At 35.1% G+C, this 19897-nt stretch overlaps 1 protein-coding gene across 4 annotated transcripts in view; it reads left to right on the top strand.

Annotated features, from left to right (window-relative positions):
• The window catches only part of Imp (IGF-II mRNA-binding protein), a 166918-nt gene that overhangs the window by 132560 nt on the left and 14461 nt on the right, over window positions 1–19897 (top strand). For 3 of the 4 annotated variants that reach the window (XM_074169350.1, XM_023161251.2, XM_023161252.2), the window contains one exon: window positions 19533–19703. In XM_074169350.1, the coding sequence (XP_074025451.1) occupies window positions 19533–19703 (171 nt within the window). Of the gene's footprint in view, window positions 1–9876; window positions 10101–19532; window positions 19704–19897 lie in introns of those variants that run through there. The other variant, XM_023161253.2, reaches the window with a different exon arrangement.

The following is a 19897-nucleotide window of genomic DNA, read 5'->3' as shown; positions in this document are numbered from 1 at the left end:
AAGTGTTGGATGAATTTGAGTCCAATGGGTCAGTAAACGGTCGACCAACACCTGTACGTCGACAAAACGCAATGTCTACCGGCAATGTCTACCGAAAACAGCGGTGTCTGTGAGAGTGTGCAGGAGAATCCGAGGCAGTTGACTTCGCGTGTAGGTTTTGGGCTGGCGCCAGGCCATTAGTGTCAACGGAGAGCACTATAGGTTGGTGTTTAACCGTTTTTTTTTGGCCTGAATTGGATGATCTAGACACCAAGGACATGCGGTTTCAAAAGGACGGTTCTACGTGCCACCCAGCTTATGCCACATTGGATATTCTGTGCAAGAGATTTGAGGGCATGGTCTTCCCACGTTGAGGAGATATGAAGTGCCCACCGAGGTGTGCGATTTGACACCGTTAGACTTTTTCTTGTGGGCTTTTCTTGAGTTGCATGGGTGTGCGAAGACCCACACACCACAGGGATCCTCAAAGCCAACATAACTCACGTCATCGGTCAAATTCAGCCAGAGTCATAGAAAATTGGACGTTTCGGATGTGCTCCACCAAGTGGGTCTTTCAAATTGATAAATAGTTCTGATAAGGCCTCTCACATACTTTGTTTTATTTAAATTCAAAGATAGGAAGCGTTTAATGAAAGACAGTATGTTATCACATATTGGAAAAGAATATCTCGAAAGAAATTCGTGACCCAGTAATCTGGATATGTTCCATACGTATTTGCAAACTGAAGAATGTGATTATGATGGTTCGAAAGGAACCAGTTTTGGCTGCAATAGACAGTTACTTCGACTACCTTGCCTCAACAGTCTAAACTAGGCGAGTCGCCTTCTGTGGAAGACAATATCGCCGTGTAAACTGAGTGAAGGTTGTGTTGAGATTAAATCGTTGATTACTATAATTATAGAGCGGATCAAAATATTCGCGAAGAAGACACCCGAATCAATACACTTGTTGGGTTGTTTGATATTGATGTAGTTTTTCAAAGCACGGTTATTATATTTCGAAAGAAGTATAAAGATGGAGAGTCTACGAAGGTGTGGAATGTCCTCTCACTTTGTTTGTGATTTGTTTTCTTCGATGACTGGAAAATTACTTCGTCACGTCGTACTAGTTCATTATTGAGTTTTTCTGGCTATTATATAGTAATAATTACGCAATCCTCGTAAGAGTATGAATATTCCAAAGCAATATTTGATTCATTGATTGATATCGTAAACGGTTTTGCCAATTTTTTCACACAATCGTATACCGTTTCTTCCCCTTTTCAACTAAACTCTGATATTGATAATAATCACTTTCTTGATATATCAAGCTTCAGAGAAAACAAAGAATACGAGGCACTAAGGTCGCTCAAGCTTAAAAAGACCACTGGTCCAGATGACATTCCAGCTTTCATCATAAAAGATTGTGCACTTGTGCTTGTTCCTCCTCTATCTGTTTAAAAAAAAAATCTGTTTTAAAATCTGTTTTTCCGTTAATCAGCTGCCGCCCCCATACGAACGACAACTCTCAAAAGTTGAGAAACTTGTGCGAGCTAAGGACTAACGAGGTCTTACCTTTTAACGTGTGATTCCTATACTAATTAATATCTGCTTAAGATCGACTACAATACCAAGGATCTGGAAATCATCAAAAGTCTGTCCCATTTTCAAGAAAGAAGATAGACGAGATATTTCTAATTATCGGCCTATCTCTATTATTTGCAACTTTGCAAAGGTTTTTGAGATTCTGCTGGAGCGAGTTATATATCGGCATGTTAGTTGCAATATAAGTATAAACCAACACGGTTTTATGAAAAATCGTTCAACGATCATCAATCTTCTGACTGTAACCCAACATATTGCTGAATCTATTGACAATAGGGCCCAAACTGATGTTATTTACACAGACTTTTCTAAGGCTTTCGACAGGCTTGACCAAGGCATTCTACTAAACAAACTTGTAGCCTTTGGATTATCTCCTTCCTTATTACACTCTTTCAGTCCTATCTACGGGATCGAAAACAATATGTTCAGCTCAATGGTTTCATTTTTCACGTATAGTCAGTGGGCATACTTGAAGATTGGCTATAAATCAAATCATCTAAAAGAACAATTCGTTCAGGCCAGTCTCAACACCCTACACAGTAGGTTAATGGACTGACACCTATCAGAAAACAACTACTCCCCTGGCTAATACCACGAAGGGCGTTGGATTATTCCCTACTGTGTAGGGTGTTGAGACTGGCCTGAACGAATTGTTCTTTTAGATGATTTGATTTATAGCCAGTCTTCAAGTATGCCCACTGACTATACGTGAAAGATTTCTTTCCTTTTACGAGGAATTGGGCAAATTTGGATATGCAGTTGGTTACCTCGTTCACAGGCAGATGGAGCGACGACAAACCTGTTGTTTGTTGTAGTCTTCAGCTTAGTTCGAGGAATGATACTCTGACGGAATTCGATTTTCAATTATCGGAAATCATCGACTTTATGTTGATGATATACACTACCTTGCACTGACGAGTGGCCAAACAGCCCGAAACCGGTCTGCAAGTGTGTTCCGATAATTGAAAATCTATTGCGGCAGTTGTATCGCCAACAGCATATGCAGGAATAAATTCAGTGAAGAATCCTGCACTGACACCTGTCGGATATAATCCAACGCCCTTCGTGGTATTAGCCAGGGAGTAGTTGTTTTCTGATAGGTGTCAGTCCATTAACCTACTGTGTAGGGTGTTGAGACTGGCCTGAACGAATTGTTCTTTTAGATGATTCAATGGTTTCAAATCTATCGAATATAGTGCTTTTTCCAGTGGTCCGCAAGGGTCAAATCTAGGACCGTTGCTCTTCAACATCTTCATTAATGATATTGCAGATGTTATAGGTGTGTATTTTTTTTTTTTATGCCGATGATCTAAAACTATACCTGCCTCGTTGAGAACATAGATGATTGTGTGAACCTCTCAGCAAACGTAGGACGAGTTGTAGAATGATATTATTGAAATAACTTGTCGCTAAACCGGGATAAATGTAAGGTCATGTCCTATTGTTTAAAAACGAACATCTTGATCTTTGATTGTTCAATAGAAAACGTTTCCTTGGTGAGACCAGAAACATTTACTGATCTTGGCGTCACATTTGACACTGTACTATAATTTAATAGGCATATCGATAATGTTGAATACTTGAAACTTGAAACATTTTTTCAAGGAAAACAATACTAACCTCAATTTTGTACAATCTCAAATGAAACATGAACACAACAACGTATTTTCTTTATGATAAATATTTTAAATGGGGGCGATACTCCTTCGTCTGGATACCCTTCAGCAATCGACTTACTCTGCCATCCACCATGGCACTTCAATTAGGTCATAGTGTCTCCAGATTCTATCAGAAGAGTTTCCGATGTTTAACTCACATAGTATCTTCTTTGGTTCATATTCAAAGATGAACAGGATTTTTCCAAATGTTTTTTCCGACTGGCTGTACAATAATGCAGTGACTTGCACAAGAGTATTTTTTCTGAACTCCATGTGGTTGTGAAGACATGTAGTCTTCATTTTATCAGCTGCAAACCAGTAAAAAATGGTCAACATTGATAAAAATGTGCGCTTTCATTGGTTTTTGCCTCTTCATGATAAATTTTGAAATATCCTAGGCAAAAATATTCAATCAAAGGTTGCGCAATAACTTTTCTAGGTAAACTGATCTATATTAATTCCTTTTTTTTATTGTGGAAAGTTGAAATTTGTTAAAGCAAGAACATTGATTGCTTCACAAAAAATGGCCTTCAAAGACTAAATTTGCATGAGTCGAATTTTGATATGGATTTAAAACAGAATATTGTAATTCTGTTTTGACCAGAGAGAAATATTTCGAAAACTAATCTTAGTCAATATCACTCTTTTTAAAATGGCGAAGGAGCCGGTCTTCCATTGTTCAGATTCAGTTTGGAATCGAAAGATCCAAGTTATATTTCTCTAAGGTCCTAACCGTGAGCTATAAAAACATTCATACAGATTTATAAAAGGCAGACTATACAGTATGATTCAAAAAGTGTGCAACAAATTCCATTTGTTGCACACGAAAATAAAGTAGCTTTATTTTGAAAATTTTATTGCAAATGTCCAAAATGACAGTCATAACTTACCATTAAACAGGTGAGCTGGCTGCAAATTCTATTATAGTGGCTACAAAAATCTATGGAAAAAAACTAGAGTTATTTTCAGAAAAATTTAATGCTGATATTACCACAAAATTAAGTTTTGAAATCTAAATTTGAAAATATTTGTGCAATTGGAGCATCGATTTACGTTTATTTAAATGGGTTTTACAGATCTAGTGCATTCATTAGAGATAAAAACTCTCTGCCGAGCCTTTAACTGTTGCATTCTTTTCATGTATTGCAAATATAATTGAAATCGTACAAGATAGCTGCAGCGAATCGTTTTCCCCTGGCTGGCAAAAATACGAATAAAAAAAATCGCAGGATAAACTATATTTTGCACGAATATCTGCCCTAGTGGCACGCCCTGTATTTGTATAATTCTATTTCATCAATTCCCTCAATTGGAATTTCATATGATTTGCTACAATCGCGCTGAAGTATAAAATGTTTTGAATGAAACGTACGTATAATTACTATTTCTGTAAAGCTCGTGAACATCGTCTCCTAATGAGATCTCTCCCATCCAACAAGTCTGTGAGTTAAATGCTGCAGAGTTCAAAGAACCCAGCCGTTTCAGCATTCCATTCGATACTCCCAAGTTATCATCGGATCGTGAGTCACAAGAAATGTTTCCTTTTCAAAACGGTTATTAACCAGCGCACTTTGTGTCTACGGCAGTGTTGCCGAATCGATACAGTTTTTTGCGCTGGTGTAATGCCAAAAATACACAAATACAAATACGAAAAGCGCAAAACATAGACTACGTGTACATCCCTGTTGAACTTCCAGAACCACTTTGGATTCTTAGGTTTATTTCAATGCCACAATTTTAGTCCAATTCTGGACTTCATTCAACGCAGATATCGTACTTGCAGACTCGAACCACAGAAAAAAATATTTTTTTAAATCAAATAACGCCATATTTACGACTTATCTTGGGTTTTTATCGGATCCAAATGCCGATCTTCCATGTGTCGCTTTTTGAAGTTATACTTCTTTTCGCTTGTTAGGGAAACAGGATGCGCGCGCACTTCGTTACGAAAAACTGACACCTTGAAGTTAGCTTCGTCTTCTTTAATTTATATGGCCGTTGCTTGACACTCGAGGGCATTTGGCCAGACTCCTCCTGTCCTTAGTGAACAGGAGCTTCGTCCGGTTGCTTTTCTACAATCTGGCAGAACCAGATTAAAATCCCTTTGGTTTTTTTTTGAAAACTTCGAATTTTAATTAACCTTAGGCTAATTTTAGTCCTGATTATATTCCTTTAAAAAACAACTTTTGCTTTTATCGTGTATGTCTTTGGTTCGAACGAAAATCAAAAAAAATGTAATACCAGCAGAACCCACGGAATCAAAATTAACAAGTAGAAAACCGGAGAGATGAGAAATGGATAAGTCTGCCTGTTCGACTCGATAAGAGAAAGGCCAGAGATGGATGAAATTAGATATGCAAATACTTTGGTTGGTGAAGTATTTTGCCATTCAGTAGAAATTTTTGTTTTAATTTTAGGAAAGGCATTATAATAATTGCTGTTGGAACGGCATCTACGAGTGTATTATTGTCTCTAACAATACAAACGTCCGAATTATATGGTCTTATTGCAGAAGGTATTGTCTCAGAATATTACATTCCACCGAAAAAAAATCCTCAATTCTCTAACTGCACATATGACAAATTTACGAACAATGTTATTTTGGCAACGATTGTAGTTAGGTGCAGGTTTTATAATGATTGCGTCATAGTGTCAACAAAAATGGACTCTAAATTGAATCATTAATAAAAGAACATATCGAGTTCAACGAAAAAACTCAACAAAAATAAACAAGTAGATCAACTGATCACGGTGTATAGGCTTTCACAGGGCAGAGCCGATGCGACAATATCTAGTTATCTTTAATAAAATCTGCCGCAGTTGTAGACGAAACGTCGGACCCAAAAACTTTTAAACCACGGCTAATAAACTCGAAAACAGCGAAAAATTTGTTGATTCAAATATTTGGCATGTCACAGCATAAAAGCGCAGGAAAGATAGTTTGGTCAATCTCTTGGAGCCATTCGTTTCACAAAAAAATTAAACTGAGTGGTAATGCATCTGGAGCACTCTGAAGTGAAACTGTTCTATTGAGACACAGTGCAAAAAATATCAAGAACCAGAAAGCGCAAAAAATGCGAGAGTTACTGAAAATATGCAGATCTTGTGTATTTTGCGCTTTCTTGACAACAATGGTGTACGGTTACCCATTAGGGTAACAATAAATTATTTCTTATTTTTTTAGTACACAATTTGTAAGTTATGATTTTGAAACGTGCTGTGAGTGTTTGCAAAAACTGCCTGTCACGCAATTTTTATTTGTGCAAAATTTTTGCCTACGAACCAAAATAAGTATCGTCTTTCGATTTTGCTATCGATAGGTTATTAGTTTGAAATCACGTTTTTACCGTATGTTTTCAAATAGATATTCATTTGGAAAATGTCCGTATAGGACGAAACTGCAGTAACGCCAGTTACTGTAGTTTTATTTCCAAATTTTCTTGTTTCAATTGATATAAACGTCTTTGTAAAGAGTTTGTTTTGGAATTGATTGTTTTCTTTTTCCTTTGGAAGATTCCCACATTTTTTTGAATGAAGATGGAGAGGTATGTCGGGACTGGTGATCGGTGAATTATTAATCAGACGGACACAGCGTTTAAACATAATAAAATGTATTAATAACACCAACAAACCACGAAAAAGCAAATTAAGGATAACCTCGAGGAACTAACGCTAAGTCTTTTCTCGGTCAGCGAGGAAAATCTAGAACGGGTTTAGTTCTCGGCGGAAACCCCTGAATAAGAAATAGTTCTCGATTGAAATCTCAGAACAGAATGAATGCATCGGCTGAAAAAATGTGTTACCAGTAACTCTTGAAATATTATCTCTCACAACGGTCGGGATCATAAATTTAGTCAACCACTTGGCCCTTTGCTTAATCCATGGAAGTGTTCACAATGAGTACCTACTCGAAACATCCTGAGTGATTTCTGTCGTTCTGAATATCAATATGTTTTTCGGCAATAAACATTGTTTTCTTTATGTTTTCTGGTGTTACTGCCTCATTTATACGTCCACTGCGTTCTGCATTATGCGGGAAAAATTAATGTTTCCGAAAATACCAATTTCAAATCATACAGTATGTACATGTTCCCGTCTATGAATCAAAAAATTTATTTTCAACGGTTTCGTCTTCCTTTTTATCCATACCTTGAACTCTCTACGTTCATGGAAACGAATTCTTTCCAGAACGGAGTCTTTTCCGTATCTATGAATGAATTAGAACATAAAGACCTGAACAAACATCGAATTTCTTCTCGTTGAACAAATTCTTTATCAGTAGACAAATATTTTCCATTTTAGTCAGTCGTTTCTATATCTGAGTGTGTCCTGTGTAGCTTATCAGACACGACCCATCATCCAACGTACCTTTTTTCACTTCCCCCTCCACATCGTGCTCATCAAATGTAACCTTATTTTCATAATACGAAGCTTATCTATTTATCATAACTGGGTCGTCATATAATCACGAAAAATATGTCATGAAAATATACAAATACACTGAACGTGCAGTGGCGTAGGCGGTTATAATGTTGCGGGGGGAAAATATGCGATATTTTCTACAGGGGTTTGTTGAAGGAGAAGGAATTTTACTTGAGCTTTATTGTGAAATGATGTGCTTTTTCCAGTTCACCTCAACTGCAAATAGTTTAAAGCTAGGAAGGAAATCTGTTTTCATTGACATTCCCTCATAGTATCGTCATATAGGGGAGTAATATTTCTGATGTACTTTTTCATATACTAACGGTTGATGACCATTAATTCTTGCTCTTGTTGAGTAATTGGTAGAAATGAGAAGTACCACCTCTCAAACCCTTATAAAGGGTGTCCCTGGACTTTCTCTTTTTCTCTCAGGAATGTATAGATGGAGTCAAAATACTTTTGTTCCTAAAATCCTTCGTTACCGAGTTATGGGCCCTCAAAGTTACAAAATGAAAAATGTTTTTCTTTGATAACTACTTGAGTGAATAATCAAAATCAGCCAAATTTTAGTGATTGACTAAACAAATGAATTGCTTTGAGGAACATGCAGAATCATGCAGAACTCTACAGATACAGATGTGTAGGATGAGAAAATTAGCGATATAGATTGAATCATGAATATAATTCTACCTTGCAAGGTTTTATTCATTCTTTCACCAAAACTTCAATTTTCGACTTGACTGTGCGTACAAAGTAGGTTCTGGTAAGTGCCTGCCGGAAAACAGCTACTTTCCTGGCTGAACCACGACGAAGATTGAATTATGCAATCATGCAAGATTCCACATCAGAAACAGGCTGAAATCCATCGAGTAGATTACTTGGAGAGAGGTTTTGAAGTATGTCCTCTCATCAGTGCAGGAAACGCGACTCGACTGAATGTATGAAACCTTTGTCAAAGATAAGTTAACTAGTAACAGCTCCATCTCGTGAACAAAGCTCCAAAACTTAGATTCCATTTCGAAATATTCATTTTCTAATACAAATTGATGCTTCATGAAGAATTTAAAATACAGTGCATATATAACTATTCAAGCTCTTGTTCAAATGTGGTTGACAATCTTTCTTGGTAAACGTCACAGATTCTCATTTTATTTGTTCTTAATTAGATTTTGAAATATTTGAAGAATAATTTAATGCACTGATTAGAGTGAGGAACCTACTGTATAGCGAAACGCGTCTCTAGCAAAGTTATACCTGTAGAAATCGTGTTTTTATCCATATAGGTTTTTTGATAATGGGGAATGTTCCTCAATTTGGGTTATTACTAGAGCAAATGCAAGTTTGAACAAAATAAAGTTGAGTTCAATTCATGAGTTTTTCAAATTCACTTCGAAAAGTATTCAAATTGATGTTTCAAATGTTGGGTTTTAATTTTTAAAGGGATTTCTTTCTAATTCACATATTGGCAACAGCGCCTATTTCAAGTTGAAATAATTTATACGTACCTATATATTATTCTACTTTAAAAAAGGAAAATTATCTTCAATTATTATCAATTATATTATTATCAAACAATTAAGGCAAAATATAAATTATAGTTCAATACCACCTGCACAAGCCACATAAACAACAGTTGTTTTGTTATTTATTTATACAGAGGAAGATAGGTTAGGTGCACAAAATGTCATATGTCACAGAATGTCTCGGAACTCGGAACATAAGTAAACAGAACAGAACGCCTCTGAAATATGTCGTCTTTGTTTGTCTCATTCAGGTAACAGATTCATTGTCCTTTATTAGCTATAACCGATGTTGCCAAACGGTGAAATAGAAACGAATCCCTTTAAATTTTGAATGCATTATTTAATTCCTCTTTTTTAAGTATTTAAATAATTTTTTAAAGAAAAAGGTCGAAATGATAAGTTTAAAATGCGTTGTTTTAGAGCTCTTTTATGAAAACTACTTGATTTTCGTCAGAAGGATAATTCCCCATTGAAGTCTCCACCCTCCTGCTAATTTCTTCAGTTGCCGCCTTTGATTTGTCTGTTAGACCAGTCGCTGCATGATCAGATGGAAATAAACAATGGTTTTTCGTACTCTGGGAATCGTTCTCCTATTAATGTGGCTGGCGTCAGACATTTTGATACGGCCTGATAACAGTGTTTATTTTCAATATCCATCATAGCTATATCTCCCTTATTGTCAGTGTTCCTCAGAGACTTGTTACCATCCTGTCGTGAATTTCTAGTTTTTCTCGAGGAGAAAAATCCGTCGTTTTGTAATTCTTCGAACAGGTGTCGTTTTTGAATTGAATGCGTAATAAGTTTTTGTGATGGCGCGACAGTTTATGTAAAGTGAACGAGTTGTTTTGTGTTTTGGTTTATAGCTTATTTGTGTCAGCAGATGCGATAACACGAAAATGTCGATCTATTTTAGGTGAGGTTTCGACTGAAATATTTTCAATGAAAGCTGCATTAGGTGTAATGAATTGATAGTGATCCAAATCCATAGGGGTACATTTCATTATTTTTTTCTAGGATTACTTGGAACTATGAGGGAATTAACCGATACTTGATCCATTATATATTCAAGTTACAATTAAGTATTTCATTACACTTCCTCAGGCTTGTCCATTCAATTCAATTATATTAAGTATTTTAGTAAATTTTGGGAATTTTTGAATCTAGTAATTTCCAAGAATTTCTAAATATTGATGATCAAACCTTTGCCTTTCGAATCTATTACATCATAGTCAAACCCTTTACCAGGTCTATTCCACTTCCAGAAACAATAATAAGCATCACGGTTAATTGACGTACTTTGGTGAACCCGCCAGTAACGTCGTTAGTTTTTTTTTTCCAAATGAAAAACCTAGACGTGGCTTACAGAACAAATATTATTTCAATCAAATTTATTTGAAACGATGAAGACAAAACTTCAGTGCCGGATTGATTAAGAATATACAGTGTTTTTCTTTAATGTACCCCCCTCCCTTTCATCTTTTGAACGGGTCAACTCAAAAAATTGAAGGGATAATAACATTAATGCATGAATATTTTATTTTGAAAGGTAAAGTTTTGAAACCCATTGGTTGGTGTCACATTCTTCCCATGTCGAAGACATTCAAAAACATCTCTTTTTATTGACTTGCCACGCCCACACGATTCTTTCAGCAGATATGATTCATTAAGTTTTTTATATCGCCAAGGTAATTTCGTTTATGAAAGTAGTTCGCATTCTCTCCCACGGCAATGCATCTGATTCAATTAATAAGTGCCAATTAGTGTTCTGAAACGTTATGAGAATTCTTCGCTGTCACTTTTAGTTTTATAAGGTGTTATTCGAAATGTCAGTAAAGGGCCAACCAATCAACAGCAAATGATAAAACTTTTTACTTTTATTACTGTTCCATTGTAGTTGAATAGGTTCACAACTACAGGTATTTTCATATAAAGTAACCGTAAGGAAGTTCTAAAATAATAATAATCACAAAATAATAAGGAAACTTGTTGTGTACTTACGCAATAACTCAACTTTATAACTATTACAGCTTTATTGATTTTTAAACCTTTTTGGTAATGTTTTATATTACCTCGAAAGAGTTTTGGAATAAATTTTAATAGAATCATTACGCAGTACCTGAAGCGATAGTTTTTGGTGGCAGTAACTATTATGAAATGAAAAATTCAATAATGAAACAAGAAGAAGATATCGTTAAAAACTTTGTTTTCTTTTTTGTCGACCAACATTCATGAAAAATCCCTGTATTTTCAAGTAGTAACTCTATACATAGATGTATTTATTTGTAATACAATACTCTACAGGACATAGCCCAATTACAGAGCAGGAAATAACAGAGTATAATAAATACATCACAAACAAGTGACTGTAAAGTCTACAAACACTACAAACAAGTGACTATAAAGACTACACATTTTATATTCATTATAGGTGACAAAACAATTATTTTAGGAAGTGGGATTTTATATTTGACAATTTACAACTAAATATGTCTGAATTATCGCTAATTATCGCTAACAGAATGTGTCACTTTACACATGGATCGGAGAATTCTCCAGAACATTTGTGCGAGATGTTTTTATATAGAAAGTACTCGGGTGTCTGGAACAGATTCTAGGAATGCAAATATTAAACTTTTCAAGTAATGTTGGGTAGTCAACTATGCTTTTGATAATTTTATAGGTTAGTACAACACTATAATATTTACGCCTTTTTTCGAGACTGCAAAAGTTATGCTTTTGTAGCAATTCAGAGTGGGTTGTTCCTATTGGAGGATAAATGCCATCGGTTTTTAGGCTTAGCAGTTTCAAAAATTGTCTTTGAATTGCTTCTATTCTATCAATGTGATATTGATAAAAGGGGCTCCAAACAGCTGACGCGTATTCTAACTTTGATCTTATGAAAGCATAGAATAAAGTTTTTAGGGTCGAAGTTTCTTTGAAATAACTACTGTTACGTGCAATTAATCCGTACAAACGACAGGAGGAGGTTACAACATTATGATGAGAGTGCAGTGTCAAATGTGACGCCAAGATCAGTAAATGTTTCTGGTCTCACCAGGGAAACGTTTTCTATTGAATAATCAAAGATCATGATATTCGTTTTCAAACTGTAGGACATGACCTTACATTTATCCGTGTTTAGCGACAAGTTATTTCGATAACACCATTCTCCAACCCGTTCTACGTTTGCTGAGAGGTTCACACAATCATCTATGTTCTCAACGAGGCAGTATAGTTTTAGATCATCGGCATATAAAAGGAAATACACATCTATAACATCTGCAATATCACTAATGAATATATTGAAGAGCAACGGTCCCAGATTTGAACCTTGTGGAACACCGGAAAAAGCACTATATTTGGTAGATTTGAAACCATTGAGCTGAATATATTGTTTTCGATCCTATAGATAGGACTGAAAGAGTGCGATTAAGGATGGAGATGATCCAAAAGCTACTAGTTTGTTCAGTAGAATGCCATGCTCAAGCCTGTCGAAGGCCTTAAAAAAGTCTGTGTAAATAACATCAGTTTGGGCCCTATTGTCAATAGATTCAGCAATATGTTGGGTTACAGTCAGAAGATGGGTGACCGTTGAACGATTTTTCATAAAACGGTGTTGGTTTATACTCATATTGCAACTTACATGCCGATATATAACTCGCTCCAGCAGAATCTCAAAAACCTTTGCAAAGTTGCAAATAATAGAGATAGGCCGATAATTTGAATTATCTCGTCTATCTCTTTTCTTGAAAATGGGACAGACTTTTGATGATTTCCAGATCCTTGGTATTGTAGCCGATCTTAAGCAGATATTAATTAGTATAGTTAGAGGACGAGCAAGCACAAGTGCACAATCCTTAGGATGAAAGCTGGAATGTCATCTGGACCAGTGGTCTTTTTAGGCTTGAGCGACCTTAGTGCCTCGTATACTTCGTTTTCACTGAAGCTTGATATATCAAGAAAGTGATTATTATCAATATCAGAATTTGGTTGAAAAGGGGAAGAAACGGTATACGATTGTTTGAAAAGATTGGCAAAACCGTTTACGATATTGGAGGGCCCCTCCAGCAATTGACCTTTAAAATTCAGTGATATTTTGGAGCTACCTCGATTATTATTCATAAATGACCAAAATCTGTTGGGATTGATATGTATTTCTTCCTCAGTTTCACCTAAGAATTTTTATATGACACATCATATATGCATCATGCTTTATTTTTGCTCAAAGATGTTTGAAATCTTCAAGGGCCTGCAGATTACACTCACGCTTGTATTTGCGCCAGATTCTGATTTTAGCCTGCAAATCTCTAATAATGCTTCTATTATACCAAGGAGGATATTTATTTATGGATTCAACTGTATACTTGAGACAGCAGCGATCAAAAACATTATAAAGTTTTCCATAGAAATATGTGGATGCATCTTCTAAGTCATCAAGAACTTCCAAGAAGGTCCAGTTAATAGGAGATATTCGATTATACAGTTGTGGATAGTTGGCTCTTTTGAAATTATAATTATTTTGGAAACAGGAATGCAGTTTATTTTTGTAGTTAGCCTTCGTCTCAAGTACACAAGTAATATCCAAGCCAGGATGATGCTGATCTTCGACTACGAAAGGATCCATTGATTTCTTCACATGACACTCCATTAATAAATACCAGGGCAAGAAGTCTGTTGAGTTTATTATATACAAAGTTATTTTGAGATAGGTCAAGGATTTGTAAAAAGTTATTGAGAATAGTAATTTCCATATTAGTTGTATCATGATTAAGATGGCTAGCATAATCGCTAATATTAAAATCTCCTACAATGAGAACTGCACTATTATGTAATGTGTGTAGTAATTCCAGAGCTTCAAAGAGTTGTTCAAACTCAGCTAGGGGAGTCTGAGGAGGTGGGTAAACCTTTAGCAGAAAAATATGTTTATGTGAATAGGTTATTTTAACAACAACTATATATCGATCAGTGGGAAAGTTAGAATACGATAGATTAATTTCTGAAGAAATAAAGTCTTCATGTACTCCAATAAGGACACCTCCACCTCTTGTTGAGGAAGTGCGTTCAAAATTGCGATCCATTCTTTATATGTTAAAGCTATCCGGAAATAATTATAAATTAGTGATGGATGAGCCGAGCCAGGTTTCGATTAGTGCAAAAACGCGATAGTCACTCTGAAATACAGAATTCAATATCTGACCAGTTTTTTGTCCTTAATCTCCGAGTATTTTGGTAAAAAATTGATAAGGTGTTCGTATCTTTACTAACACCTGGCTTTGAAGCTACGAGGGAAATATGACAATTACCCTTTAGTTGCTATTGAGTATTTAAGAGACTATTCTTAAATCTTTTCAAAGTTTCTGCGTACGAGACGCATTTATTTTTTTCCCAGACTGCATGATCAATATTCACATCTTTGTTAGTTAGTTTCATGCAGTTAGAGCATTTTTTAACGGATGATTGACACTGATGTGTAGATGTGTAAATCATGCAAAGAAGTAACTTTCAGACACAAACTGGAAAAAAAAGCCCTCCTGAAACAGCTACATTCATATAAATATAATAATAATTATAATATCGCCTTCATTCTTTCATAACCAAAACAAAGAACACAACATAACGTATATATTCAACTTACAATTGAAATAAAGGGCGAATTTTATCGTCCGTAATGAACTACATCTCGGAAAATGTTCTTTCACTGAATTGAATTACACGAAAGAAAAATTCTTTCGAAACAAATACTTTTATATGAACACTGAATTATACAAAAAACACTTTTCTGTACTCAGTTTGTATTCCAAACATTCGTTATGGAATCAAATCAGACATTATTCACAGGATTTCTACACAGTATACTAAATGAAAGGTAAAAATTTCACCCACATGGAACACTGTCATCCTCACTGGTAGACATCGATGTTTCGCTGTAAGACACTTGCCTTAGGACGCTTCAGTACCAATCTGGATGATATTATAAGAATTATATGAATGATTTGTATGTTGTTTCGAAAAAAAATTTCTTTCGTGTAATTCAATGTTCAGAATAATTATTGTTGGCTGTGGAATGTGTATTAATGTCCCTCGAACTCGTGACTTCAAGTATAATCTATGATCAGATTGCAGTAAAAGTCTTGTTATCGGTATTATGAATACTTGAACAGCTAGACATGAAAAAGATGAAAGAGCACGAGAAATGACTCAACAAATTCAGTAATGATTATTTTCTTGTTTCGAGGCTAAATGTATATAATCTCAGAATATACCCATTAACATCTAAAAAAGGGATTTGGGGCAATAAGTAGGTTTATTGAAAATCCGAAGAAATTTCTAGCTGATATCGTGAAAATCATGGCTCAGACTGTCTAGGAGGGCAGATAATCAGATATAATAGCGTCATCAAAAAAGAACTCCTCTCCCAAACATTCTGTTTGGAACTGAATGAACAAAAAGATTTACAAAACTCAAAAGAAAATATAAATATCAGACCAAAATAAGGATTTTCTCCTAGAAACTGGATTTGTCATTTGGAACAGTTAAATTATCAGTTGATTACCTAATTATTCTTTGAAAATAATCCTTATCTTTCTGAGTTAAATGATATCCGATTGCCAGTAGGTGCTATTATCTTTAGGGCACCTGTAAAACTTCCACAAGGTACCTAGCTTTTAAACTAGCGAATTATCTAAAGGAACAATTCGTTCTGGTCAGTCTCAACTCACCTACACTGTAGGTAAATGGACTGGCATACATAAGAAAACATCTACTCCCCTGGCTAATACCAGTCTCAACTCACCTACATTGTAGGTTAATGGACTGAGGTCATTAGAAAACAACTTAACAACTTCTCCCCTAGCTAATACCTCTTCCACAAGGTACCCACCTTTCAAACTAGCAAATTATCTAAAAGAACAATTCGTTCGGGTCAGTCTCAACTCACGTATTGTCAAAATATTACCTTGTGATTACGGTCTAATGGTGTTTTCCAAGTATTTGAGATGTTGTCATTACGTTTCTCGCATGAGGAATCTGAAGAGAAATAAATGAAGTGAATTGATTTCCTAGTGCTATATGTAAAAACCAACCAAATAATGCCAATAATGGCTGTTTGTATAAAGTATAACTTGTTTTGATATCTCATCCTATATTAAGAACCCTAGATTTCCCTGAATAATAACAGTAATGGTTATCTTTCCCCGATATCGTATTCAGGAGGGCATAACGATAGAGATTACAGTAATTTGTTTATCAAATAATATTGCTATATATTCATCCATACCGTACATTTGTTTTCCAATAATTGATAACGTCCAGAAAAAATGTTTATACAGTGTGTACTACGACTGAACAAGCAAAATGAATTTTATTCGCAGAGGAACCGTTCTTTGATAGGTATTACTGGAAGCAGATTATATCAAATAATGATTACATTGGCAAAAAAATCATTTTAGCAACAATAATTTACGATGAAAGTGAGAATTCTGGAAAGTTAAGAGGTATAAAATAAAAACCTTGAAAGTATAATAATAGTTCTGGGGCTGTTAATTTTTATGTTGTGTAATAATGACAACTTAACTGAACATTTCTGCGAAAATCACACATTTTCTAGATCAGGGGTCTCCAAACTTTGAAGCCTTCGGGCCATAATGGCCAAGGGCCAATTTCTGCCCTTAACTATATTTCTAGACTAGGATAGTCGCAAAGTGCGTGACCTAAGCAAACTTACGCTTTTTTGCATTTCAATTATTATTGTGTATTGTGACACTTAACGACATCTAGTGGCGAGTAGTGGTACTATGTACTATCTTTTTTAGCTACCCGCTAGGTGGCATTAGGCGTAATTAAATATTTGGAATTACCGCGTTGGTTCGAGAAAGTTCTGGTTCTAGCTAGTGTATTCCGATCACCTCGAGATGGCAGTAATAATTGCATATAAAAAGGCTAGCGGCGCAACTGCGAGTTAGTCTGCGTAGGAAAGGCGAAGGAAGCGAAACTGTCTATTGTGAAATAAAGTAACACCCGTCAATAAAAGTATTTTGATTTGACTTATTGTTTTTATGTGTGATTTGTTAGTATGGAAAAGAAGCGAAAAATCGGCAGTGAATGCAGAACGTTCCAAGAAAAATGAAGTACACAATGAATGTTTACAGATCTCAATTAACCGATGAGCATCTTAAATCTCTTTTGATAATTGGTACAAGTAAAATTGATCCACAACTACAAAGTATTGTCGGTGGAAAATCACAATTACATAAATCTCATTAGTGTTTTTTACTGTGATTCATTTCAATTATTTGTTAGTTATTATTATGCTTAAACTTAGATACTTAAGTTAAGTTTCCTTTGTCATCATTTCTGTCGTTAAGTTTTACTTTGCAAGTAAATAAAACCGAGTAATTATCATTCTGTGTTTTCTTCTTCAACTTATCACAGCAATAGTAACAACAATTAGGTAATCATTGGCTGTCGCGGGCCAGATTGATAACAGTAAATCATTGGCTGTCGCGAGCCGGATTGATGACACTGGCGGGCCGTAGTTTGGAGACCCCTGTTCTAGATGATACTACTGTGTAGTAGCATAGTGAATCTCTATGATACAATAAAACAAGGATGTGGCCCAAATTTTCGGCATTGAACTTGAGGAATAAAATCACTAATATACTACATTCTTTTGATGTCTTCGAGATGAACCTTAGCAAATGAACAGGTCAACAATAAATCACAAACAAAAATTCTTGGTCATGTTAAATCGTTTTGTAAAAAATCAGCATCTGGTTGTTATGCAGACACATTATCTAATAATAATAATGTTCAATCACCATTTTTTATACACTTGGGTATATAAGGTGAGTTAGTTGTCCTAAAAGCTAGTAAAAATATAAGCACTGATTTACGTCTATATATGTTCATATATACAAATAAACATATAAGCCCACAACTTTGGTGAACATTTTACATCATTTACAAAAATTAAACCTAAATGAAATTACGACCACTGTGATTTTGATTGTCATTGATTGTCAATTAAAAAATCTTGGTAACTGTAATATCATCTTTCTAAAAGAATATTTTTAATACAATCATAAAATACTTTGCCACTTGTGATTTTTTTAACTACATTTGGCAGCTTATTGAAGCACGTAATGGCATTATACTGAAGGTTTTTTTATAGTTTGTCATTTGATGATGTGGGATTTTCAGAAGATCACCATTTATTGTATTATGACTGTGTTCTGAAGCAGTCTTATCATGTAATTGATGGTTTTGGCTAACAAACATGATACATTTGAGGATGAAGGTGGAGGAGGCTGTCAATATTTTTTTCTCCATAAAAACGGACCGGCAGCTATCTCAGAAATCCATATTAAAGATTAGCCTTATGACGCATTTCTGTGCTATAGAAAAATCCTTTGCCCTGCCCCAAGCCATGATATTGTTACGTTTTTCCCTGTGGGTTGACCAATAATTGACTACACTGAATGATCAAACTCAACTTTATTTCACTTTAAATACAACAAACACTTCAATTAAACTTCAACTATTATTTGAATGTATATCGCCTTACTAAATCACTTCACGTACCGCACTGTAACGCCCACTTGACTGTCTTGATATCCTCGTGGCTAGCCTTCAAATATCTTAATCAAATGCCGTAGAAATTTCGCCGAAGTTCCGTTGAAATCGGTAGCATTATTCTCGCTGCTTCTAGAGTGGCGGGGAATCATCGTACATTCGCGCGCTCTTAGCTACGTAAAGTTTGGTTTATGGTTACCAGTGGAGGCCGGCGTTATTTTTTTTGGGCATGATTTACAACAATATTTAAACTTAAATGAGGATAGACCATGGCATAATTGATATCTTATTTGATAGTATGTTCATTCTTTGAAAAATAGCTTCAACATACATCTGTGAAGTTGCACGAACGAAGATAGTTGAACAACACAAAATGTTAACAGTCACACCTCTTTCTATACTTCGTACGTAAAAATAGATGAATCTCACAAGACAAAGTACGCTTTACACATTACCAATACCCTCCAATGATCTGATAAAGGATGCCTACCCACCTACCCACTGCTATAAGGAACATTACATGTATGAACCATTTTGGAAAAGAGAAGAAAAAAACTGCTATAATTTTAATCCTTCATTATATTTTTTTCATTTTTCAACTCCCAACTAGAAGTCCGTTTTCTGGTTCCTTCAATAAAACTAGACACTACCAAATTTTTTTTATAACACTTAATAATTTGTTTTGGAACAGATTTCTTTTTATTCTCCTTCAATCATGTTTTAAAAAATGGATGATTTTCAAAGCAATTTTATCTGATTTTATCTTTTGTTTCAGTCAAACGTCGAAGATCATAATTTCGAATTTGGGTCCACATGTCAGGTTCGAAGACATCGAACATCTCCTCAACGAACAAGGGAGAGTAGTGTCATGTGACAAATTGACCTCTAAGGACCCCAGTACGCAGACCATAGCTGTTACGTATGAAACTACAGAACAAGCGCAACAGTGAGTTCAATACTTTTTATCTACCCCTAGTATTGATTTGGAAAAATCACTATTGATTTCCTGATACAGCATTGTTAATATGTCTGACAATAGCAGCAAACTACCTAAACCAAAAAACTTTTTTTCAAGAAGCCTTAAAAAAATACTCCTTTCAATTTAAAACAAAATCCTGTTTTAGATATTTGAATATTTAC

This window comes from Leptinotarsa decemlineata, unplaced genomic scaffold (genome assembly GCF_025532065.1).
Source record: "Leptinotarsa decemlineata unplaced genomic scaffold, Ldec_3_MD MMD2_P_RNA_scaffold_5, whole genome shotgun sequence".
NCBI classification, from domain to species: domain Eukaryota; kingdom Metazoa; phylum Arthropoda; class Insecta; order Coleoptera; family Chrysomelidae; genus Leptinotarsa; species Leptinotarsa decemlineata.
Note: the sequence above shows the minus strand (reverse complement) of the source record. Positions and strands in the feature narration are given on the sequence as shown.